The 26,218-nt window shown below is 43.9% G+C and overlaps 1 protein-coding gene across 2 annotated transcripts in view; it reads left to right on the forward strand.

Annotated features, from left to right (window-relative positions):
• Nucleotides 1-26,218, forward strand: part of TRPM3 (transient receptor potential cation channel subfamily M member 3) — a 617,739-nt gene that overhangs the window by 487,923 nt on the left and 103,598 nt on the right. For both annotated transcript variants that reach the window (XM_038769495.1, XM_038769496.1), the window contains exon 9: nt 21,809-21,881. In XM_038769495.1, coding sequence (XP_038625423.1) covers nt 21,809-21,881 — 73 coding nt within the window. The remainder of the gene's footprint in view (nt 1-21,808; nt 21,882-26,218) is intronic.

Raw genomic sequence — 26,218 nt, forward strand, 5'->3', positions numbered from 1 at the left:
AGTGACTTGCCCAAGGTCACATAACACATAACGTGGTGGAGCTGGGATTAGAACCCACGACCTTCTGACCTTCCAGGCCCATGCTCTATGCACTACTCCATGCTGCTTCTCCAAGATAGTCAATCATGTATTTATTGAGCACTTACTGTGTGCAGGGCACTGTACTAAGTGTTTGGGAGAGTGCAGTATAACAAAATAACAGAGACAATCCCTGCTCCCAATGAGCTTACAGTCTAGAGGGAGAGACAAACGTGAATATAAATAAATAAAATTACAGATATGTACATTAGTGCTTTGGGCCTGGGAGCAGGAATGAATACAGGGAGCAAGTCAGGGTAACACAGAAGGGAGTGGAAGAAAAGGAAAATAGGACTTAGGGAAACCCTCTTAGCCGAGATGTGCCTTCAATAAGGCTTTGAAGTTGGGGAGAGTAATTGTCTGTTGGATATGAAGAGGGAGAACATTTCAGGCCAGAGGCAGGATGCAGGAGATAGGTCAGCAGTGAGATAGATGAAATTTGAGGTACATTGAGAAGGTTAGCATTAGAGAAGTGAAGCGTATGGGCTGGGTTGTAATAGGAAGGTAGCCAAGTGAGGTAGGAGGGAGCAAGGTGGTTGAGTTCTTTAAAGTCAGTGGTAAGCAGTTTCTGTTTGTTGTGGAGGTGAATGAGTAACCACTGGAGGTTCTCGAGTTCATTAGCTTGGACACTGTCCCTGTCCTGCGTGGGGCTCATAGTACAAGTAGGAGGGAGAACAGGAGAACCGAGACACATCGAAGTTAGGTGATTTGCCCAAGGTCACACAGCAAGCAGTTGGCAGAGCTGGGATGAGAACCTAGGTCCTCTGGTTCCCAGGCCCATGCTCTTTCCACTAGGCTAGGCTGCATCCCCAATGAAAAACCATTAAATAAATAAGGTTTCACCTTAGCCATTCAAAAAACACCTACCTGACATGATCTTACTAACTTTGCACCTATGCATGATGAAATAGAGGTGGGGTATAAGCTTTATGAAGAAAGTTTAAACACATTTGTTTTAACTTGATATTGAAAGCTAATAGATTGTGTCAAAGGACCCATTTTTATTTACTGCATTAAAGTTTTATTGGGTAGCAGTTTCCTCAGTTGATAAATGATACTCTTCGTTTTCCCTTGAGTTTCATTTGGGTTCCAGAAAGCTCTCTTCTGCTCTTTCTCTTCCCTTCTTTTGAATCCGCCTCCCCTTCCTCCCTCTGCCTCCCTTGACTTCCCTCCCCTTTTTTAATCCTTCCTCCCCATCCTTTCTCTCCTCTCCTCTTTCCTCCTTCACCTTCCTCCTCCTTCCTCATCTGTCTCAGTTCTCCTGTTCCTCTTTCTTCCTTCTTCTTTTTCTAGTTTCTTAAGTGTCCACTTGACTAGGCACCATATGCTAAGTCCTGAAGAAAGCAAGTGGAACCAATACCAAGTGAAGTCTACCGGAAGCAACTTTTATATATAATAGCATCTTATTGGGTTTTCTTTTGCTTAGGCCATCTCGAGGTTTACATTTTCCCTTTTAATCAGAAGTCTTACCCACCACCTAATTTCCTTTAGGTTATTGGGATTTTTTTCCCTTATTTTTTCCTGACCTTGACTCTACAAAGTCAAGCTAATCAGTAAGGCAGTGTTGAACTATGCTATGTCTCATGTCTTAAATGTCTGGATCCTTTGCTTTAGAGAAAGTTTCTCAGCAACTACAATCTCATAATTTAAGTCCAGTGATTTTACTTTACTTTTGTGCCAAGTGAACAGGAAACCTGCTCCTCTCTCATGGGGGTAAGACTATCCATTAGGCCTCCTTTACACCCACAAATTTTCCTTTTATTCAGAATTCTAATGGGCTTCCAAAAAGGTAAGACCACAATGTTTAATTCATTCTACCACTACACTCTGTTTCAAATTTGCTAGTAACCTATTTTGCTGCTTCTGGTTTTAAGTAATTTTAGCAGAAAATGTTTTTGGACCTTTCTTCTGGTCATAAAAACTGCCTTTCTCATGGCAGTGGAAAAAACTACAACACCAGTGAGTGGTCAGTCTTGAAGAAGGTCCCATTTACCTCTGCTTCCCTTTTTCATTCATTCATTCATTCAATCGTATTTATTGAGCACTTACTGTGTGCAGAGCACTGTACTAAGGGCTTGGGAAGTACAAGTTGGCAACATATAGAGATGGTCCCTACCCAACAACAGGCTCACAGTCTAGAGGGGGGAGACAGACAACAAAACAAAACATGTGGATAGGTGTCATCATAAGAATGAATAGAAGTAAAGCTAGATGCACATCATTAACAAAATGAATAGAATAGTAAATATGTACAAGTAAAATAAATAGAGTAATAAATCTGTACAAACATATATACAGGTGCTGTGGGGAGGGGAAGGAGGTAGGGCAGGGAGGATGGGGAGGGGGAGAGGAAAGAGGGGGCTCAGTCTGGGAAGGCCTTCTGGAGGAGGTGAGCTCTCAGTAGGGCTTTGAAGGGAGGAAGAGAGCTAGCTTGGCAGATTTGCTGAGGGAGGGCATTCCCGGGGGAGGACATGGGCCGGGGGTCAATGGTGGGACAGGCGAGAACAAGGCACAGTGAGGAGGTTAGCAGCAGAGGAGTGGAGGGCACGGGCTGGGCTGTAGAAGGAAAGTAGGGAGGTGAGGAAGTAGGGGGCGAGGTGATGGAGAGCCTTGAAGCCGAGAGTGAGGAGTTTTTGCCTGGTGCATAGGTTGACTGGTAGCCACTGAACAAGATACCCATTTTAGGTCTCATAAAGCCATTTCAGGCTCCAAATGTTTCTCACAATTCAAGAAAAACTTCTTTTTACCTGTTTGATAACTCGGTTTTTTAAGACACCTCTAAATTTGGGACTGCAAATTTGGCAACAATTATCCATAGTCTCAGACGTAAGAAAAAAAGTGACATTGGCTTTTCTCAAATCCACTCTGCAGCATGACCTCGGGGAAAGAGCACGGGCCTGGGAGTTAGAGGACCTGGGTTCTAATCCTTGCTCCACCACTTGTCTGCCGGGTGATCCTGAGCAAGTCATTTAACTTCTCTGTGCCTTAGTTACCTCATCGGTAAAATGAGGGTTAAATCCTCCTCCCTCCAACTTAGACTATGAACCCTATGTGGGACAGGGACTGTGTTCAACCTGATTATCTTGTATGTACTCCAGCACTTAGAACAGTACCTGACACATAGTAACTGCTTAACAAATGCCATTTATTTAAAAAAGGGTACAACATCATCTCATAATTGACTTGAAAATGTGGTTAGAAGAAAGAGCAGCTCCAGGTAGGTAATGGGCAAGCCATCTTTGGGATTTGACAGCTTGAAACTATCCAGTTTCAAACTAGTGCATATTTCACTGCAAAAGGTTGTTGGTGAGGAATCAGTTAAAACTTAGAATTCCCTCCTCCTGGTGATATAACCAGGATTGAATCCCCAAAGTGACAGCTAGGTTCTAAGGCTGGGAGATTCTGGGTGGAAAATCATTAAATTGTACTCAAAGCAGCCTCTCTTCAATTAAATAACTGGATCATAGTGCCAAAAAGTTATTTTCCACATCTTTTTCCTTAGTTTTTCAAAACTGACCTTTTTTGATGGATTGTGTTTATTAACATCTGTTGCTGCTGTCAGGTATGGGGAGAATTCTTCATTCAATATTCAGACTGAGTCAAAATACCAGTGCTAGAATGCACTGGAGCCCTTTAACTCACTTCTAACAAACGCAGAACAGTTTCTTCTTTGACAAGCAAAAAATAATAATATAAATAATAATAATAATAATAATAATGGTATTTGTTAAATGCTTACTATTTGTCAGGCACTGTACTAAGAGCTAGACTAGATACTGTGTATGCAGATCAGACACAGTCTCTGTCCCACATGGGGCAAACACTTGATTTTTGTGTGCTTTGCTATGAAAGTGAGGGGTGTTGCAATTACAAATTGCAAGGAAGAGGAAGCAGAGGAATGGGAAAAAAAGGGTTAGGAATCGTCTTTCCTGAATGTAGAGAATAAGAGACCAACAGAATGCATTTTAAACAGGAATGGAGGAAACGTTGCATGAATGATTTTAAAACAGAAGAGCTCTACCAGCCTCTCTTCATTAAAAAATATCCCTGACACTGTTGCTGCTCAGACCAAATCCTCAACTTTCTATTTGCTTGAAACTAGCACCATTAATCTCAGATACAAATAACTCAGAGTACATTTGCTTCCTGCCTTTCTGGTCTCAAGTATGTGCGAACATTCCCTCTCCCTTCCTCCTGCTTTCTACTTCTCTTTCTCCTCTTTCAAATAGAGAAATACAAATTCTAGTGGCTAACAGCTTGCCTTCCAGAGCATTTTTTCTTTAGCTCCCTTAGCAAACAGGCATCCCTTAAAAATCTACATTTACTTCATTCTTTTCCACTCCTCAGCTAGTGATTAAACCTCTCTACTAGGTTCAATTTCAGAGTAAAAATTAACATAAAATCAAGGTAGCACTGCTCTGTAGTACTCGAGTTCCATTGTTAAATTCAGCCATGAACCCTTCCAGATACACAGTTGCATGTGAAATCAGCTTAATGTAATGGTGGCATGCACACCATTTGGCAGGAGTCTGCCCAAAGCTGCCCAAAGCTCTGGTCTGGGCCCCTGCCCTCCCCACCACAACTATATACACACTTGTTCCAGAGCCATTGCATTCTTCTGGCAGGGCCCCGTGTTCTAATCCCAGCTCTGCTATTTGTCTACTGTGTGGCCTCGGGCAAGTCACTTCACATCTCTGGCCCTCAGTTACCTCATCTGTAAAATGGGGATTAAGACTGCACCCTATGTGGGACAGGGACTGTGTCCAACCTGAATGTCTTGTGTCTAATCCAGCACTTAGTACAGTGTCTGGCACATAATAAGCATTTAATAAATACCATAATTAAAAAAAACTCACTTCTGAGCTGTGGAACATGGTGGCAGAAGCTGAGGCAGAGGTAGGCTGATGCTTATGCAGTATACTGCTGATGGAAAGCACTATACTAAGCACTGGAAAAGAATACATAGTTTAGAATTAGACGCTGTCCCTGATCCTCTGGGGCATCACAATCTGGAAAAAAAAGGAAGAAAGGAGTTGGCAGCAGACACCTAAAAAAATATTAATACAATAAGAGCACAGAAACAAAATAAAAGACACGGCCAGGGATAAATACAAAAATAAACCCAAAAAAGCAAAAGGGAACTGTGGCCAGAAGAGTAGAGTTTCCAGCTTCTGGCAGCTCTGAGTCTAGCAGCCCCAACCACAGTAACCCAGTAATGGAAACATGTCCATCATTTATACAGATGTCCCTCTAATCGATCAGAAAAGCAGTGTGATTGGTGGAAGCAGCGTGGCTCAGTGGAAAGAGCATGGGCTTTGGAGTCAGAGGTCATGGGTTCAAATCCCAGCTCCACCACATGTCTGCTGTGTGACCTTGGGCAAGTCACTTAACTTCTCTGAGCCTCAGTTACCTCATCTGTAAAATGGGAATTAAGACTATGAGCCCCATGTGGGACAACTTGATCACCTTGTATCCCCCCCCCCCCCAGCACTTAGAACAATGCTTTGCACATAGTAAGTGCTTAACAAATGCCATCATTGTTACTTATTATTATCAGGAGGATTTACTCTGGGAAAGCTTCAAGAATGAGTATCACTTGCTAACCAAGTTATTTCTGAAAGGAAAGCATTCTCTCCATATGGCTTGCAAATGAATGCTGAAATCTTCAAATGCTGAACGAATTATACATCCAGGCATCTGACCGGCATCTAGCCAATATATTGTTTCAAAACACTTGGCAGCGGAGAATACAATCCACGATACACCAATAACAAAAAATGTGTCCAAACCACAGTGATCACCGACCATTGGAAAGCTGAGTTGTAAAAAAACAAAACGAAACGAAAAAGGCTAAAGTATCTGTGGCCCAAGGAGTCTTCCTTTAGAGTAATGTAATGAGGAGGGAAATTAGGCTGCCTGGTAGTAAAGAAATTCTTCAATGAGGTGAGGGAGGCAGTACCTCAGGGAATGCTGAGAGAACTGTCTCTTTCAACTAACCTGGACAAGGTATTCAAAAATATACCACACCAAAGGGAACTATCAATCCTGTTTTGGCAGGAAGGATGGTGGTGGGATGCAGCCAATGACATAATAAGAATTTCCCTGTTGCCTCCAAGCATTTCTGTCTGTTCTCTTCAATGTCAGCACAAACATGTATAGACCCAAGAGAGAGTTATGTAGACTTCCTGTGAAAAGAATTTTTTTTGTTTTTTCTCTGTTAGAGGGAATATATTGGAGGGATTATCTCCACTTGCCTGACTATTATATGTGGCAGAGAAGTAATAGTAGGAAAAAGAAATCCTCCTATTCTCTTGTTAGGGGGAAAAAACATGCCTATCAAATAAAGAATGAGCACTTAGTGTAGTGCTGAATAAATACGATCGAATGAAGGAACAATAGCTCTTACTCAATGGATGCCTATCTAGTTTTCTTTACGCCACTGCCCGGATTGTCTTTGTCCAGAAACGCTCTGGGCATGTTACTCCCCTCCTCAAAAATCTCCAGTGGCTACCAATCAACCTACGCATCAAGCAGAAACTCCTCACCCTCGGCTTCAAGGCTCTCCATCACCTTGCCCCCTTCTACCTCATCTCCCTTCTCTCCTTCTACAACCCAGCCCGCACCCTCCGCTCCTCTGCCGCTAATCTCCTCACCGTGCCTCACTCTCGCCTGTCCCACCGTCGACCCCCGGCCCACGTCATCCCCCTGGCCTGGAATGCCCTCCCTTCCAACATCCGCCAAGGTAGCTCTCTTCCTCCCTTCAAGGCCCTACTGAGAGCTCACCTCCTCCAGGAGGCCTTCCCAGACTGAGCCCCCTCCTTCCTCTTCCCTTGTCCCCCTCTCCAACCCCCCGCCTTACCTCCTTCCCTTCCCCACAGCACCTATATATATGTATATATGTTTGTACATATTTATTACTCTATTTATTTTACTTGTACATATCTATTCTATTTTACTTTGTTAATAAGTTTTGTTTTGTTCTCTGTCTCCCCCTTCTAGACTGTGAGCCCACTGTTGGGTAGGGACCGTCTCTATATGTTGCCAACTTGTACTTCCCAAGCGCTTAGTAAAGTGCTTTGCACACAGTAAGTGCTCAATAAATACGATTGATTGATTGATTGATTTAATGGGTAAGGCTTACTTGCTCAAGAACAGGAAAGAAGAGGAACATTATTGTTTCTTCCCTATTTTAGTGGCAATTATTTCACATTCTTGGCCACCCAATAGTCTGGTTAGGCCATTTAAGTAGGTTAGCTGCTCAAACTCTGTAATAATAATAATAATAATAATAATAATAATAATAGTATTTGTTAAGTGCTTACTTTGTGAAGCACTGTTCTAAGCACTGGGGGGGATACAAGGTGATCAGGTTGTCCCACGTGGGGCTCACAGTCTTAATCCCCATTTTACTGATGAGGTAACTGAGACAGAGAAGTTAAGTGACTTGCCCAAAGTCACACAGCTGACAAGTGGCGAAATCAGGATTAGAACCCATGACCTCTGACTCCCAAGCCCATGCTCTTTCCATTGAACCAGCTGCTTCTCTATCTGATTCCTAGCCAGAAATCCAATATTGCATAGAGACTGTCTCCCGAGGAACCTCACCTCGATCCTCATTTTGCTGGCCAGTTTGTTTGCACATAGTCTCAGAAGGGTAGGTCTATCAGTCAATCGTATTAGCATTTACTGTGTGCAGAGCACTGACTAATCGCCGTTCTAAGGTACATCCAAAGATAGAAAATGGAGGGAGAGATAAGGCAGAAAAGAATGTTCATGCTGTCCCTCAAGGGGACCTGAAACCTATAATGGACATCAGAAAATGACCTTATCCCCTATACATCATGTTAGCAATCTGCACTAGAGCACCATGGCCTAGAAGAAAGAGCATGGGCCTGTGTTCTGACCTTCTGACCTGGGTTCTGATCCCATTCTGCCAGTTGCTGCTGTGTGACCTTGGGCTAATCATTTAACTTCTCTGGACCTCAGTTTCCTAATCTGTAAAATGGGAATGTAATGCCTGTTCTCCCCACTACTTAGACTATGAGTGCCATGTGGGACAGGGACTGTGTCCAATCCAATTACCTTGTAACTACCTCAACACTTAGAACAGTAAATGTTTGACAAATACAAGAATAGTAATAATAATAATAATAATAACAGAGCGGAACAACCAGGAAACAACTCCTCTGGGACTGGATTGAAACTGGACCAGCATCCTTAATAGGAGATGGCATTTGGACATTCATCAGGCCTGGCACCTTCTCTGCCCTATTCCAACTGCACTGATCCCTACTTGTCTAGTTCCCATGTACCACTATCCCACCTCCAATTACAATCAAGTAATCAATCAAACAATCATATCTATTGAGCAGTTACTAAGTGCTTGGGAGAGTACAGTATAACAGAGTTAGTAGATACGTTCCCTCTCCACAATGACCTTACAGTCTAGAGGGGAAGGCAGATATTAATATAGAGAAATTATGGATATGTACACAAATGCTGTAGTGCTGTGGGGGTGGTGGATAAAGGGTGCAAATCCAAGTGCAAGGACAATGGAAAAGGGAGTGGGAGAAGAGGAAATGAGGCTTTGTCAGGGAAAGCCTCATAGAAGAGATGTGCTTTTAATAGGGCTTTGAAGGTGGGGAGAGGGATCACTTGTTGGATATAGACAGACTGTGAGCTTGTTGTGGGCAGGGATTGACACTTTATTGTTGTATCGTACTTTCCAAAGCGCTTAGTACAGTGCTCTGCACACTGTAAGTGCTCAATAACTGTGATTGAATGAATGAATAAATGAATAAAAAGGGAGGGCGTGCCAAGACAGATGCAGGATATGTGCGAGAGGTCAGCAGTGAGATAGACAACTTTGAGATACAGTGAGTAGGTTGGCATTAGAGGAGAGATGTATGTGGGTTGAGTTGTAAGAAATCATGTAGGTAAGGAAGGGGCAAGGTAATTGAGTGCTTTAAAGCCTATGGCAAGGGGTTTCTGTTCGCAAATGTGGATGGGCAAACACTGGTGATTCTTGAGGAAACATGGACTGAACAGTTTTGTAGAAAAACTATCCAGGAGCAGAGTGAAGCATGGATTGGAGTGGGGAGACACTGGAGGCAGAGAGGTTAGCAAGGAGGCTGATGCAGTGGTCAAGGTGGGATAAAATAAGTGCTTGGATTACCATGGTAACAGTTTGGATGCAGAGGAAAGGGCAGAGAGGAAATTGCATTCCAAGAGTGATGTTTGTTCCCATTAGGTGCCTTGTTGGGCCAAAAAGAAGGCATTTATTATGGCCAATCACACCAATGTGTGGTAGAATGTAAATCTGAAGTTAGTCTTGACCCATAAGGCAAAGTAAAACACTCAAAGAGCTCAAATCAAACTGAAGTCAGCCTGCTTGTTGAATGACTGGGAGAAATAAACCAGTGGGTAATAAAATGAAACAAACCTGTTAGGGTATCAGATTGGAAGAGTTTTTCCAGGTCCTATTGTACATAGAAAAACAAGTAATAAACCTAAAAAGACTCCTTCAGGCCTTCAGTGAAGTGTGATCTCACCAGCTCAAAAGGAATATTACTCATCAAGTGCTTTCCTACCTGGGTTAGGGTAGGCACTAGATAGAAAAGAAATCTGAAAACCTCCATCCATGCTCTCAAAAAGCTTACATGTGGCAGTTTTTCTTACCTGGATATATATATATGTGTGTGTGTGTGTGTGTGTGTGTGTGTGTGTGTGTGTGTGTGTGTGTGTGCGTGCGTGCGTGCAGTGGAGAAGAGAAACTAGGGATGCCTCTTCCACTGGCATGAACTGAAGAGTCCCTTGTCCCTTTCTGTCAATCCACCTTTGAGTTGCCTCTTCTCTTCCATCAATTCATGGAGCTTATTTGCTACTGTCTTGTGGTTGCTTCTCAAAGTAGGGAGGTAGGCAGAGAAGAATCACATCTACTACTAAAAATTGACCACCATACCATGGACCATTCAGCGCAATCCCCCAGTGGAAAGCTAAGAATCATAATGAATCAGTAGAGTCCACCAGCACAGAAGAGCCATATGTGGTGTTGAGAAATCACCCCAGAGAGCCGATCAGTTTATGTAAGAACTAAATTCCCACAAAAATACCTCCAAATCTAATATCTTCCTTCCTGCAACCTAAAAATATTGCCCTGGGTAAAACTTAATTTTCACCCATATGGTTGGCTGACAAGCTGGCTGTTAAAAAAAATATTCTTGATGTTATTAACAAGGACCTGAAGCTTAAAATCTTTTGGAAATTTCATCGTTAGAACTGCAGCATCTGTCAACTTCACCATCTAAGGTTTTGCGTTGCAAGATTTTAAACTAACGAAAGAGGTGGACTCCATTGCTAGATAGAAAATATATAATCCTACCGAACAGTAGGTGATAGGTTATTGGCCACATCTTCCCCCTCTGAACATCCACACTGACATTTCCCTGTGGAAATGGTACAGGAAAAGTTTGATCCGCTTCCCCTCTGGCCTTCTCCCTTACACTAAGCAAGCGTTGTATGTTACTCTTAGTAAAAAACATTTTTCTCCACCTCCCTCCTCTAGGATTTCTTTGGAACCAGTCTTGGGAACTTAGAACAGTTCTTATCAGTGATAGAAATGAAAATGAGTATATCTGGAAATCCTGATGATATCATTGTTAAATAATTTACATATTGTGAATTGATTTACATGTTAATGGAGCCAGGAGGTCAATCATTTAGTCCTGTCCTAGTTAACCTTTCTTCTCAAGTGTCTCTGCATCTACTCCTTCCCCCACCTAGTTATGTGGGTGTTGAATAAATATCTCTTGGTGATGATAATGATGATTTATGATATAGGGATTCTTACCTCCAGTAATGTGTATGAAGAGCAGCCTTCAGTACTTAGTCATCAGATGGACTGTTCCTTGTACTCAGAGCTATGGAGAGCTGCAGCAAAGATGGAGGGATTTATCCCAGAGAGCCGGATAGAATATCCAAGGACCAGGAAGATGCAAGGGACCTGGGGACAAAGTAGCTTTTACCCATTGATCATACCACCAATAAAAAGGGATAGGGTTGGGATCACAACTGGAGAGGGAAGCAATTAGGGGAGTCTGCAGGGAGGCCTAGAGTGCCTTGATCCATCTATCTCCTCCTCCGGACTGTAAGCTCTTGTCCGCACATTCTGTTGTATTGTGCTCTCCCAAGCGCTTAATATAGTGCTCTGCAAATAGCCCTCATTAAATACATGGATTGATTGATTGCATGCATAGGAAGCTGCTGATAACTTGGGCTCTGCCCATGCAACAGTTCACTAAACTCCTTGAATCAATCAACCAGTGTTACTTATTGAGCATTTTCCTTTAGTGTGCTGGTGTTTGTGAATGAGGTTTAGAGATCCACAGCAGTAACCCTGCATAATGTGATGGCCATCTTCCCTTAACTGCACCTCTCTTGGCAACCATGAATATTTATATGATAATTCCCAACTCTTCTTTTAGTGAGGCAGCCCCAGAGTGATAGAGCTGTGGGTATTGGCAAGCATGGCTTAGGGAAACAAGTAAACATCAGCATACTAAATTAGATAAGAGAAAATGCATTCATTAATGTCAAAGATTAGGCTTGAAACCAGCCACTATTCATAGTCATTGCCTTCCATCCTCCGTGGCTAATCCATTCTCGAGGCTGTTAGAGAAAGAGAATGTGGAGAAGAGGTTATTTCTGGGAGCAAAGCCAATGTACATAGCACCACTTATTGGGGAGCCTGATTCAATAGCATCCAGAACTTTTTTCTCTCCAGAATAAGGATGTGGAACTCTTGATTTTCTGCATCTGAGCAAGGCTGTGAGATGAGGATGGAGAAGAGGGCAAATTTTCTCAATATCATTCATCCGGAAGGCCAGGGCAGGGAGTCCCTAAATAGCTGTTTGATGGTGGCAGAGGAGTGGTGGACTCTTTAAGAGCTACCCCTCCACTTAGCTTTTTCTAGAGGAGAGATTTTCTCTCCAGCCATTGGCTGTAAGTATGTATTGTGTAACCTTTTCCTAGAATGTTCAGATGTCCCTTTTAGCCTGGGATGGTTCTTGTTTTTCAGCTGGTGCCTAGCATCCCTATAGCCAATTGATGGAACACTGTAACCTGTCTTTAGACTTTTCATCAGTGATTTTACTCCTGACTCTCCTGCCTCTCGATTGTTTCTCTCACTCTTGTGCAACACAGCAGCAATGGCAATGCCATGTGACTGTGGTTGAAGTGTTGCATTTGGGAAGACCGACTCAAACTCTAAGGAGCCTCGTGTTTATCCGATTGCAGAGAAAAACATCCCATTGTGGATTGAATTAATGATGCCTAAAAATAGGTGTGCTCTAAGGGAGCCTGTTACAGACAGATTTCTGTTTGTAAAGACAGTTAATCATCATGACCAAGAAAAGTGGTGAAAGACATAATGTGTGGATGTAATTTAGCCTGTTGTAAATCAGGTAAAACTATAACAAACTTAAGTCAAACATGTTTGCTAAAGGCTCAAGTGAGAAAATGATTACTTACTTGGTAAATGTCCCAAGAAACATACATGAGTGATTTGCTATTGATAATGCAAAGTTTGCATATAATAGGGTTGAACATAATCATAACATAAACATAATAGATTTCATTCCCTGGTCTGTTCTACAAAATTAATGAAAAACAGCATGGTAAGAAATTTACTTGCTCTAAACCAAAACTACAGGTGATAATTATAAATGTTTTCCCCAAAGAACTGTGAAACAAGTTCTGAGAAACTAAATTATGTTTAATTTATCTGTGTGCTAGATGACTCCTTTAATCATATAAATGTTAAATTAGGGCCAGTTTTTATAAGACATTACTTAACAATGAGAAGCAGCATGTCTATGAGAATCAATCAATCAATCAATCGTATTTATTGAGCGCTTACTATGTGCAGAGCACTGTACTAAGCGCTTGGGAAGTACAAATTGGCATCACATATAGACAGTCCCTACCCAACAGTGGGCTCACAGTCTAAAAGGGGGAGACAGAGAACAGAACCAAACATACCAACAAAATAAAATAAGTAGGATAGAAATGTACAAGTAAAATAAATAAATAAATAAATAAATAGAGTAATAAATATGTACAACCATATATACATATATACAGGTGCTGTGGGGAAGGGAAGGAGGTAAGACGGGGGGATGGAGAGGGGGAGAGGAAAGAAGGGGCTCAGTCTGGGAAGGCCTCCTGGAGGAGGTGAGCTCTCAGCAGGGCCTTGAAGGGAGGAAGAGAGCTAGCTTGGCGGATGGGCAGAGGGAGGGCATTCCAGGCCCGGGGGATGACGTGGGCCGGGGGTCGATGGCGGGACAGGCGAGAGCGAGGTACAGTGAGGAGATTAGTGGTGGAGGAGCGGAGGGTGCGGGCTGGGCAGTAGAAGGAGAGAAGGGAGGTGAGGTAGGAGGGGGCGAGGTGATGGACAGCCTTGAAGCCCAGGGTGAGGAGTTTCTGCCTGATGCGCAGATTGATCGGTAGCCATTGGAGGTTTTTGAGGAGGGGAGTAATATGTCCAGAGCGTTTCTGGACAAAGATAATCCGGGCAGCAGCATGAAGTATGGATTGAAGTGGAGAGAGACACGAGGATGGGAGATCAGAGAGAAGGCTAGTGCAGTAGTCCAGACGGGATAGGATGAGAGCTTGAATGAGCAGGGTAGCAGTTTGGATGGAGAGGAAAGGGCGGATCTTGGCAATGTTGCGGAGCTGAGACCGGCAGGTTTTGGTGACGGCTTGGATGTGAGGGGTGAATGAGAGAGCAGAGTCGAGGATGACACCAAGGTTGCGGGCTTGTGAGACGGGAAGGATGGTAGTGCAGAAGCAGCATGACTTAGTGCAAAGAGCCCAGGCTTGGGAGTCAGAAGTCGTGGGTTCTAATTCCAGCTCCACCACTTGTCAGCTGTGTGACTTTGGGCAAATCACTTAACTTCTCTGTACCCTCCATTACCTCATCTGTAAAATGGGGATTAAGATTGTGAACCCCACGTGAGACAACCTGATAACCTTGCATCTACCCCAGTGTTTAGGACAGTGCTTGGCGCATAGTAAATGCTTAACAAATACCATAGTTATTAACAAGAAAGGGCAAATAAATACATTGGAGTCCACCAGTAAAACCAAGGAGTCATCAAACCTCATCATTGATCATGTATTACATGGTTTGGTGATTTCAATCCCAAAGAAAATATCATTGCCTTACCATCGAATCAATCAATCAATCAGTGGTACTTATTAAATACATATTCTGTGCAGAGCACTGAACTAAGCACTTGGGAGAGTTCTGTACAACAAAGTTGGCAGCCTGGTTAGTGGAAAGAGCACGGGCTTGGGAGTCAGAGGACGTGAGTTCTAATCCTACCTCTGCCACTTGTCTGCTGTGTGACCTTGGGCAAGCCACTTCACTTCTCTGTGGCTCAGTTACCTCATCTGGAAAATGGGGATTAAGATTGTGAGCCCTACATGGGACAAACTGATTACCTTGTATCTACCCCAGTGCTTAGAACAGTGTTTGGCACATAGTAAACCCTTAACAAATACCATAAAAATTATTATTGTTATGTGGTCCTTGCCCTCACAGAACTTACAGTCTAGATGGGGATACAGATATTAAAATAAATTAGAGATATGTACAAAAGTGCTGTGGGTTTGAAAATGGGGTGAATATCAAGTGCTCAAAGGGTACAGATCCAAGTGCATAAGAAATGCAGTTGGGAGAGGGAGTAGGAGAAATGAGGGCTTGGTCAGGGAAGGCCTCTTGGAGGAGATGAGATTTTAGTAAGGCTTTGAAGGTGGGAAGAGCAGTGGTCATATATATAAAGGGGGAGGGAGTTTCAGGACAGAGGAGGAAGTGGGAAAGGGTTTGGCGATGAGGTAAACGAGATTGAAGTACAATATGTAGGGTTACTTTGCATTAATTCCCTGCCACTAAGGCTCACATTCATTCATTCATTCAATCATATTTATTGAGCGCTTACTGTGTGCAGAGCACTGTACTATGCACTTGGGAAGTACAAGTCGGCAACATGTAGAGATGGTCCCTACCCAACAACGGGCTCACAGTCTAGAAGGGGGAGACAGACAACAAAACAAAACATGTAGACAGGTGTCAAAACCATCAGAACAAATAGAATTAAAGCTATATGCACATCATTAACAAAATAAATAGAATAGCAAATATGTACCAGTAAAATAGAGTAATAAATCTATATTTATATAGATATATAGAACTATAACATTTATCTGTGATTCTTAGGAAAGGTCTTTGTATTTGTCAAGCTTGGATTTCACCTCTTGCATTTCTTTCAGGATTTGCAAGTAAGGGTGAACCCATGAAATATTAAGGAAGAATTGAACCGACTGGGTGATAAAATGGATAGAGGAGAAAATGAGAAAAGAAGTAACATCGAAAACAAACAGCAAGGGCAGAGCTCTATATTAGGAGCTTGGGAACATAAGATGGAAGCTTACACTCAGTGTTTGAACTGACTGGAAGGGAAAGAGACAGGCTAGTGAGGGCTAGGTTATAGTAAGCCTGATGAGAAAAGGGAAACAAAAGCACCAAGAGGCTGGTTTGGGAGATAGGGAGACAGAGAGGTTGGTTATGATATGGAGCAAGCAAGAGGCAGCATCATGTGACAGTTTGAGTTGAGGGAGAACAGGACAGGAGTTGCTGAAGATCAGTGAGAGTCTATGCCTAGGTGATCAGGGCCTGGTTGAGGGCCAAGCCCCCATCCAGTTGACCCCCTGCTCACGCCCTTCACATTTTCACAATCGTTCCTTCCAAACTGCTTAAACCACTACCAATTGGGAATGGGATCATTGCTCTTGACTTTGTCTCTGTTACTGGGTGAAGGACACCAGGACCTGTTTCATTTCATTCCCTAACTTTAAATAGATAACTCCTAAGCCATGTGGAATCATTCTTGTAAGAGCAACAAAGTCATGACCTTATGAAGGCAAAAAAAACCCTGTTTTGCATTTTGCAATATCTCCTCTAAAGAGGGAAGAGTAGCAGAAAGAGTCCCTCTCCCTTCTGCATCACCTTTGTACTTAGATCTCTACCCTTTAATCACTTGATATTCATCTCACCCTCAGCCTCACAGCACTTATGTACCTATCTGTAATTTATTTTATTGTCTGTCTCCCCTTCTTGACTGTAAGCTCCTTATGAGCAGGGAACACATTTGTTATCTCTGTTGTATTGTACTCTCCCAAGCAGTTTACAGGGCTCTGCACAAAATAAGTGTTCAGTAAATACCACTGATTGAATGATTGAATGAAGACTCCCTGACCCAATAGGAAGTTGCACTCAAAATCAGTTTCATAGAGTAAAAACCCCATCTGCACTGCCTCACAGAAATGCCTTTCAACCAATCCATATAAATTACAACAAAAAGTACAAATTACAAATCCCCCTTTTGTTCTCTTGAAAACAAGACCACAGCTGTTTGCCTCTTAAAAAAAACAACAGGTGGGTTTGGTATTTTCTTTCAAACAAGTGTTGGCTTTGTCCCAAGCAGACTAGGCCAGGGCTTGTTTGTTAAAAGGAAGCTAGAGCGCTATCAGTTGAACAGATTTATTTGGCACTGATTTTTCTTCCTCAGTTCTCTCCAGTGTAACTCGTCTTAGATAACCAAATGTTATTATTTTGAAGATTAATATTCTTATTGATAGAATCAGCAAGTATTAGGCTCTTTTCTCCTCTAGCCCATAGAAATACTAGCTGAACACTAGAATGGAAAAGAGCCTCTAATCATTCCCTTCCCATTTTGCTCTTGGCACACCTCACAATAGAGTCATACTTAACCATTTAGCAGTTGAGAGAGGGAGCCTTTTAGTTAGGGTGGCCATTTGTCTGGTTTTCCATTGGCATGAGAAGGAGCATGGCATAGTGGATGAGCACAGGCCTGGGAGTCAGAAGGTCATGGGTTCTAATTCTGGCTCTGCCACTTGTCTGCTGTGTGACCCTGGGCAAGTCACTTCGCTTCTCTGTGTCTGATATCTGTTATATGGGGATCGAGACTGTGAGCCCCTCGTGGGACAGGGACTGTGTCCAATCCGATTTGCTTGTATCCACACAGCGCTTAGTACAGTGCCTGGCACATAGTAGACACTTAACAAATACCATAATTATTATTATTATTGTCTGGTAAGGCAATGGCACTGGACACCTTTATAGCCTCCATTTGCCTTACTACTGAGCCCTACTCCCACAGTAGGAAGAAACACACAGACTTACAGGGACTTGAGAGGGGATGAAACAACTCTAGGCAAGTGGTGGTATGCGGGGGGTGGGGGGCAGATGGGGGGGCAGTTCGGGGGTGCCCCTGGGGACATCTTGTAGGGTCTGCGAATTTCCCTAAGAGGTTCCATGTGACATCCTGGGGGTATATCTGTACTTTAATGCAGAAGCAAAGCCCCATAAACCCTCCCCCAATGCTCAGGAAGGTGAATTACTTTCTCCTTATTGCAAACAATTTTTGTACCTACAGTGAGTTGGAGGGAATGGTGACAGGAAGTAAATTTTGCTCCTTGAATTCCAACAGTGAGCACAGTTAGACATGGGACCTACCTAAGGAGCCTTCAATCGAAGTAGATATGCAATAAATAAATAAATAAATAAAAACACAGGGAAAGGAGGAAAGATGAGACCACATTGACAGGAGAAGGTGATTAGCGTGAAAGTAATTTGTGGGAGGTTGAGGCAGTATTCATTCATTCATTCAATCATATTTATTGAGCGCTTACTGTGTGCAGAGCACTGTACTAAGCGCTTGGGAAGTACAAGTTGGCAACATATAGAGACGGTCCCTACCCAACAGCGGGCTCACAGTCTAGAAGGTGGAGACAGACAACAAAACAAAACATATTAACAAAATAAAATAAATAGAATAAATATGTACAAGTAAAATAGAGTAATAAATATGTACAAACATATACACATATATACAGGTGCTGTGGGGAGGGGAAGGAGGTGGGGGGGGAGGGGGAGAGGAAGGAGAGGGCTCAATCTGGGAAGGCCTCCTGGAGGAGGTGAGCTCTCAGTAGGGCCTCGAAGGGAGGAAGAGAGCTAACTTGGCGGATGTGCGGAGGGAGGGCATTCCAGGCCAGGGGGAGGACGTGGGCCAGGGGTCGATGGTGGGACAGGCGAGAATGAGGCACAGTGAGGAGGTTAGCGGCAGAGGAGTGGAGGATGCGGGCTGGACTGTAGAAGGAGAGAAGGGAGGCGAGGTAGGAGGGGGCGAGGTGATGGAGAGCCTTGAAGCCGAGAGGGAGGAGTTTTTGCCTGATGTGTAGGTTGATTGGTAGCCACTGGAGATTTTTGAGGAGGGGAGTAACATGCCCAGAGTGTTTCTGCACAAAGACGATCCAGGAAGCAGCGTGAAGTATAGATTGAAGTGGGGAGAGACAGGAGGATGGGAGATCAGAGAGGAGGCTGATGCAGTAATCCAGTCGAGATAGGATGAGAGATTCAACGAGCAGGGTAGCGGTTTGGATGGAGAGGAAAGGGCGGATCTTGGCGATGTTGCGGAGGTTAGACTGGCAGGTTTGGGTGACGGATTGGATTTGAGGGGTGAACGAGAGAGCGGAGTGGAGGACGACAGCAAGGTTGTGGGCTTGTGAGACGGGAAGGATGGTAGTGCCGTCAACAGTGATGGGAAAGTCAGGGAGAGGGCAGGGTTTGGGAGAGAAGATAAGGAGTTCAGTCTTGGACATGTTGAGTTTTAGATTCATTCATTCATTCATTCAATCGTATTTATTGAGCACTTACTGTGTGCAGAGCACTGTACTAAGCGCTTGGGAAGTACATGTCGGCAACACATAGAGATGGTCCCTACCCAACAGTGGGCTCACAGTGTAGATGGCGGGCAGACATCCAGATGGAGATGTCCTGAAGGCAGGAGGAGATACGAGCCTGGAGGGAGGGAGAGAAAGCAGGGGCAGAGATGTAGATTTGGGTGTCATCAGCGTAGAGATGATAGTTGAAGCCGTGGGAGCGAATGAGTTCACCAAGTGAGTGAGTGTAGATAGAGAACAGAAGGGGACCAAGTATCTCACTAGTCATGCCTGAGGACTGGCCCCTCCAAAGGGTGCTTCATTCTTCCATGTTTTTCCTCTTGATCTTTCTGAACTGCTGAATTTTCACATGCGATTGGAGTGTATTTTCAATGTTCTAGATGTCTGTTTTCCCCAGTTTAGATTACGGATCCCATAGAGGCCAGAGACTGTGTCTTAATTATTTGCATAGAATTACCCATAATGCTTAGCTGTGAACATTGGAAACTCACTTAATAATTGTTAATAATATGAACAGTAATAATGATAATGTTAATTGAGCACATTATCGATCAATTCTTTCTTTACCAGCCATTTTAGGGATTGTACAAAATGACTGCTACACTCATAAAGGCAGGCTAGTTCCTTGAGTTTGGGTAAGGACTCTTCAATCAATCAGTCAGTCTTATTTATTGAGCGCTTACTGTGTGCAGAGCATTGTTCTAAGCACTTGGGAGAGTACAATATAAACAATATAACAGAGTTTGTAGACACGTTTCCTACCCGCAATGAGCTTATAGTCTAGACTCTTCCAGCCTGGGGTGTCTTCTTAGGGCTGGGAGTCAGAGAGGCGGCACATGGGCTGGGGTGGGGGTTGAGGGAAGTTATTGTGATTGACAAAGCCCTGAGGGTTCTGGGCCAACTCCAATTATCTCTGACCCTAAGGCCCCCTGAGAGAATGTGTTAGTCCTGCTATGGGCTGACTAAGGACTCAGGTTACTTTTTGATGGAACTGAGATGCCAGTTTGTTAGAATTAAATAGCTGTTCCTAGAAATGATGATTTCTCAGTTTAGAGTGGGCAGTGGAGCATGGGCCTGGGAGTCAGAAGGACCTGGGTTCTAATCTCGGCTCCTCCACTTGTTTGCTGTGTGACCTCGGGCAAGTCACTTCACTTCCCTGTGCCTTAGTCCCATCATCTGTAAAATGGGAATTAAGACTGTGAGCCCTATGTGGGACAGGGAGGATATCCAACCCGATTAACTCATTCGCTCCCATGGCTTCAACTATCATCTCTACGCTGATGACACCCAAATCTACGTCTCTGCCCCTGCTCTCTCTCCTTCCCTTCAGGCTCGTGTCTCTTCCTGCCTTCAGGACATCTCCATCTGGATGTCTGCTCACCATCTAAAACTCAATATGTCCAAGATTGAACTCCTTATCTTCCCTCCCAAACCCTGCCCTCTCCCTGACTTTCCCATCACTGTAGATGGCACTACTATCCTTCCCATCTCACAAGCCTGCAACCTTGGTGTCATCCTCGACTCCACTCTCTCATTCACCCCACACACCCAATCTGTCACCAAAACCTGCCGGTCTCACCTCCGCAACATCGCCAAGATCCGTCCTTTCCTCTTCGTCCAGACCGCTACCTTGCTGGTTCAATCTCTCATCCTATCCCGACTGAATTACTGTATCAGCCTCCTCTCTGATCTCCCATCCTCCTGTCTCTCCCCACTTCAGTCTATACTTTACTCTGCTGCCCAGATCCTCTTTGTGCAGAAACGCTCTGGGCATGTTACTCCCCTCCTCAAAAATCTCCAGTGGCTGCCTGTCAACCTATGCATCAAGCAAAACCTCCTCACTCTCAGCTTCAAGGCTCTCCATCACCTCACCCCCTCCTACCTCACCTCCCTTCTCTCCTTCTACAGCCCGCATCCTCCACTCTTCTGCCACTTACCTCCTCACTGTACCTCCTTCTCACCTGTCCCTCCGTTGACACCCGGCCCACATCCTTCCCCTGGCCTGGAGTGCCCTCCCTCCACACATCCGCCAAGCTAGCCCTCTTCCTCCCTTCAAAGCCCTACTGAGAGCTCACCTCCTCCAAGAGGCCTTCCCAGACTGAGCCCCCTTTTTCCTCTCCTCCTCTCCACCCCCCCGCCCTACCTCCTTCCCCTCCCACAGCACTTGTATATGTATATTTGTACAGATTTATTACTCTATTTATTTTACTTGTACATATTTACTATTCTATTTATTTTGTTAATGATGTGCATTTAGCTTTAATTCTATTTTTTCTGATGACTATGACACCTGTCTACATGTTTTGTTTTATTGTCTGTCTCCCCCTTCTAGACTGTCAGCCCGTTGTTGGGTAGGGACCGTCTCCATATGTTGCCAACTTGTACTTCCCAAGTGCTTAGTACAGTGCTGTGCACACAGTAAGCACTCAGTAAATATGAATGAATGAATGAATGATTATCTTGTATCTACCCCAGTGCTTAGAACTGGGGTAAGCGCTTAACAAATGCCCCAATTATTATTATTATCATTATTATCATTACCGTTATTGATATGAAACTGCTTGCAAATCCAAGATGATGGATTTGCAATTTCTTTTGGAATCTGGCCTTGTACAACTACATTGACTAATTGTTATATTTTTTAAGACACAACCATAAACATGTAAACAGCACCACCAGAGACAGTGGCTGCCTTGGTGATACTGTAGCAATTCCTCTTAATGAACTGTGGAGGCAATCCCATCATATTTGGGCTGACTGCTCCACTCACTGTGTGTGATTTCTAGCTGGTTCAAAAATGCTCTTTATCCATATTGAGGTTTTCAGGGTTCGGTTGTTGTTGCACTGATTTAATTTCTGGGTTAGAAAAAAAATAGGTCTCTAATGGTCACCTTTTTTAAAATTGCAGATTACAGTATTTCGGATGGGATCGGAAGGACACCAGGACATTGATTTAGCTATCCTGACAGCTTTGCTCAAAGGTAAAAGAATGTCCGTGTCTGTCCAGTGAGTTCCAAAAACTGTAAATACTCCAGCAAATACTGCTCAGAAACCATCCCGGGTATCGCTTACTCCAACTTTCTCCTCTGTTGACAGCCCATATGCAGGATCGCTCCTCAAGAGCAGAAGAAGGGAATGACTTTTCCCCTCTCTCGGTTCTCTTAGAACAGACAGATGAGTTTACATTTCCCCTAGTCCATCCCTGCCTCTGGTCTGTGTTGTCTGAGCTGCTTGGATAGGATTTGAACTGTAGACTATAAGCAAGAAGAAAGCATTGGTTTCCATTTCTCTCACTCCATTTGGGTCATTACCTCCACCACTTTTGCACCCCAGAAGCCATTTGTGGTTGTTACACTTTCAAGTGTCTGAATTGGGCACACCATGACTGGGGGAGTTGTGCAACGTTGCCCAGTATCTTGGTGACAGAGTCAGAGTCTGAGTTTTTAACTCAGAAGTGGGGCTGCCGCTCTCCTCCTCCAGCACTTTAACTTCTGAGCATTTCTGCTAAGAGTCTATTGAGATGAAATGAAAGATGACATACACTGTGGAGGGAGCAATTTAATGACCATGGAATGAGCCACTTATCATAGATTGGATGCCATTCTCCCTTCATCAAAACCCTATCAGTGAGAGCGAAAATCCGAAGCAGCTCACTGTCTTCATACTGCAGGGTATGCTCCTGTCCAGGCAAAAGAAAGGAGCAGAAAATTGCAACTGTCTCTTGGAACAGAAACCAATTGGCAACCCGGAAATATCACAGTTGGACATAAAATTAAGAAGTCTGCTTTGTCCCAAGTTGTTCATCTTCCTTTCCACCCATCCCTGGGTTTACTGCCCTATGTAATCTCGTCCATGGCTCATGGTTTCTTTCTCCCTGGATTACCCAAGGGACTTCGAGTAAGGACCCCAAGTGTAGTCATCTATGAGATTTATCTGGTAGTACACACCATGGATGAGTAAATGAAATTATGATTGTGCTAAGAAAATAGCTGTTCCAATTACTGTAATGAGCATTATTTGTGCAGCAGTTGATGCTAAATAGAGGCTTGTGCCACTAAAAGATTATAATGTCAACTCTGTTTTATGACAGCTTTTTGAATGTTCCCACATTCTAATCCTCTTGATCTGAGAAGGGTATCAAAAATGCTTTTACATGACATTCTCTGTGCGGCATAAAATGTGCTGTTGTATGAAAGAATGTATTCTGCATTGGCTTTTAAAAGATATGGAGCAGGATTCAACTTTTGATTGCTACAACTCAGGGCCACTGACCACTATTTAATCTTAACATATTGCAGTCATAATTGCTTTTCAATTAGCTAATTTTCATAATGTCTCTGTGAAGGTCAAAATGATTATCCTTGCCCTTTAGCTGAGAAAACCGAGGCACTGAGAGGATTAGTGGAAACTGCAGGAGTTAGCCATGACAACAAGCAATAAGGCCCTTAGCCCAAGGCCTTTGAGAAATCAGGGTGGGACTAATGAAAATCCAACATCAGTCCTAGCATAAATTGATTGAGCTGTTCCCTCCCTGCGAAATGGGAAGAATGAAAGTATACATTCAAGATGGATGCCCTCCCTGAATTGCTCTGGGAAGAGAGACTGGGTCTCCCACCTGCAGAGGGACCTGTTCTTCATTTCTGAATACCCCCGAGACAGCGGCTGTTGCCATTTGGGCCCAGAGCCAAGGGCGGGTAGCCACTTTGCTCCAGTGGTGATCTTGTCATACATGTAGAACTGTCCAGAAGCGTTTCCCACACTGTCAGTAATATGCCTTTCTTGATGCATTACTGATTATGCATGGGGGCCTAGAGTCCCCAAGCCCTGAACACCTATCTCTAGGTTCCCAAGGCACCATGGGCCTCTGGTGATGCCTTAGGGGACAGCTCCACTCTCCGGGGGAGCCTTCCTGAGCTAAACCAGCTCCCGGTTTCAGAGGATCTGCAGGGTGATGGGGACAAAGTCTCAGAACCAGCTCCCCCTTCCCACTCCTGCAGGTACATTTCTGTCAGAGAACTGGTCCAGGGGCCTGTGACCTTCCACGAAACTGTGGGGCCCTCAAAGCCAGGAACTGGTGTGTCTCAGCTCAGATCCCCTGGGGGATCCTGCTCAGGGCAGGCTGTCCCTTACTCTTCTCGCTCTACGTTCACTCTCTTGGGAAGCTCATCTGCTCACATGGCTTCAGCTGCCACCTCTAGCTGAGTGACTTCCAAATCTACCTCACCAGCCATGACTTATCTCCTACTAGTCAATCTCGTGTCGCCTCTTGCTTCCAGGACATCTCCACTTGGATGTCTCACTACTACCTAGGGCTCAGCATATCCCAAACTGAACTGCTCATCTTCCCTCCCTAAACCCTTTTCTCTTCCTAACCTTGTCATCTGTGTTGATAAGCACCACCATCCTCCCTGCCCCGGAATCCCACAGTCTTGGCGTCATGCTCAATTCCTAACTGCCTTTCAGCTCTCACATTCATTCAACTTTGCAATCCTGCTGGTTTGTCCTCCAAAACCTTTCCTGTAGCTACCATTTCCTCTTCACCCAAACCACCATCACCCTGATTCAAGCTCTTGTCATAGCACAATTAGACTATTGTACCAGTCTTCTCGCTAGTCTCCCTGCCTCCAGCAGGTCCCCACAAAAGTCGACACTCCACCCCACTGCCTGGCTCATCTCCCTGAAATGTTGCTCAGCACCCATCTCTCCAACCCTCAAAAACCTCCGAATGCTGCCCGTCTCTTTCCACATTACCACTGGCTTTAAAGCTTTCCACCTTGCACATCAGCTGTCTTCTCCTACCCTCCTTAGCTTATGACTCCCCCTCAAACTAAACGTCTTACAGTATCGACCCCTTTGCTCACACTCTTCCACTCCCTCCTGACTCAAAATCAGCCAGACCTCAGCCTTTCCCTTCTTCAGAGCCCTCCTAAAACTCCTACTTCCTCCAGGAAGTCTTCCATGAGTAATTCCTAATGTTCCAAGTCATATCAAACCAATGGCCACCCCTAGCATGCATAGATTTATCACCATCCTCCGTACTTAGATAATCGTGTCTATTCAAGTGCACATTCAGTTATTTTTTGAGGTTGATTCAGATATTTCACCCTGGTGTAGCATTCACTCTCTATCTAGTCCTTCTTCTTCCTACTACTCCATCTATTTGTAAATATGTAGCTCCTTGTGGGAAAATATTTTTTTTTTCTTTTTATTGTACTCTTCTGAGCACTTCATACACTGTGTTGCACTCAGTAGGTGCTTAATAAATACCATTCGTACCACTACTCTAGCTAGGTCCACAGTAGAATGGTTGGCTCTGGCTGCTTTCACTCAACACAGCCAGACCCTATATGCTCCCCCAGACCCAAAGGTGAGGTAGAAATATACCAGACATGCCTTACTTCAAAGGCAGAATGACAGAGAACTGCCCCTCCTATATGGCTAACCCTCTGGAACCACAAGGCTCAATATTCTCAGCAGAAAGAATAATTTGTATCACTGAGTTAGGCACATCAACTTCTAGGGCTCAAAGGGACTTCGAGTGGTACATCCCTTGATCATCAAGTGAAATCATGTCTAAGTGGTCTCAGACAGAGGAAATCCTCTCCTGTTTTTATTCAAACAAATCCCACAACCTCTGTCAGTGGCTTATCACGTCCCCTAAGAACCTTCATTCTCAAAAATTCCTTCCTTCCACCTAACTCATCCACCATCCTGCAAAGATGCTCCATTCCCTCTTGTTCTGTTTCAGTATAGACGGAGAACAGTAGGTCATTCATTCAATCGTATTTATTGAACGCTTACTGTGTGCAGAGCACTGGTCATAAACGTAGGTATAAGAATTTTTCATATGTCTGCAAAATAAATGTCCGAGTGCCATAACCACATTCAAAAAGCTAGAAAGCATGATCTGTTAATAAGGAACTACTTTAAAAAAACATCATTCACCCTTTGTTGCTCACTGATTTTTCACAAGACACCTGGACAGGGTGACAATGCGATACAGAAATTGCATGGTTATACTCACACTTCTTTCAAAAGATCACCTTAAAATCATTGTTCCTGATTAAGCATACCATTGTCTCTCACACACAGACACACATCCTCCTCTCCTGCACCTTCTCCCTTCCTCTCTCTGTTTTTCAGAAATCTCTTTATACCTAGATGCAGCAGAAAGCTCATTTCCCTCCCATATCAAATCCTGATTTCCAGGGGTGGGAGTTGCTATAATTTTTTACAACCAAGCAAAGGGAAACAGTTGAAATGGAGTCGGAGAGACAACCAGAAACCAAGATAAAATACTCCCCCTAGCAAGTAGCAA

Source organism: Tachyglossus aculeatus, chromosome X4 (genome assembly GCF_015852505.1).
Source record: "Tachyglossus aculeatus isolate mTacAcu1 chromosome X4, mTacAcu1.pri, whole genome shotgun sequence".
Taxonomy (NCBI): Eukaryota; Metazoa; Chordata; class Mammalia; order Monotremata; family Tachyglossidae; genus Tachyglossus; species Tachyglossus aculeatus.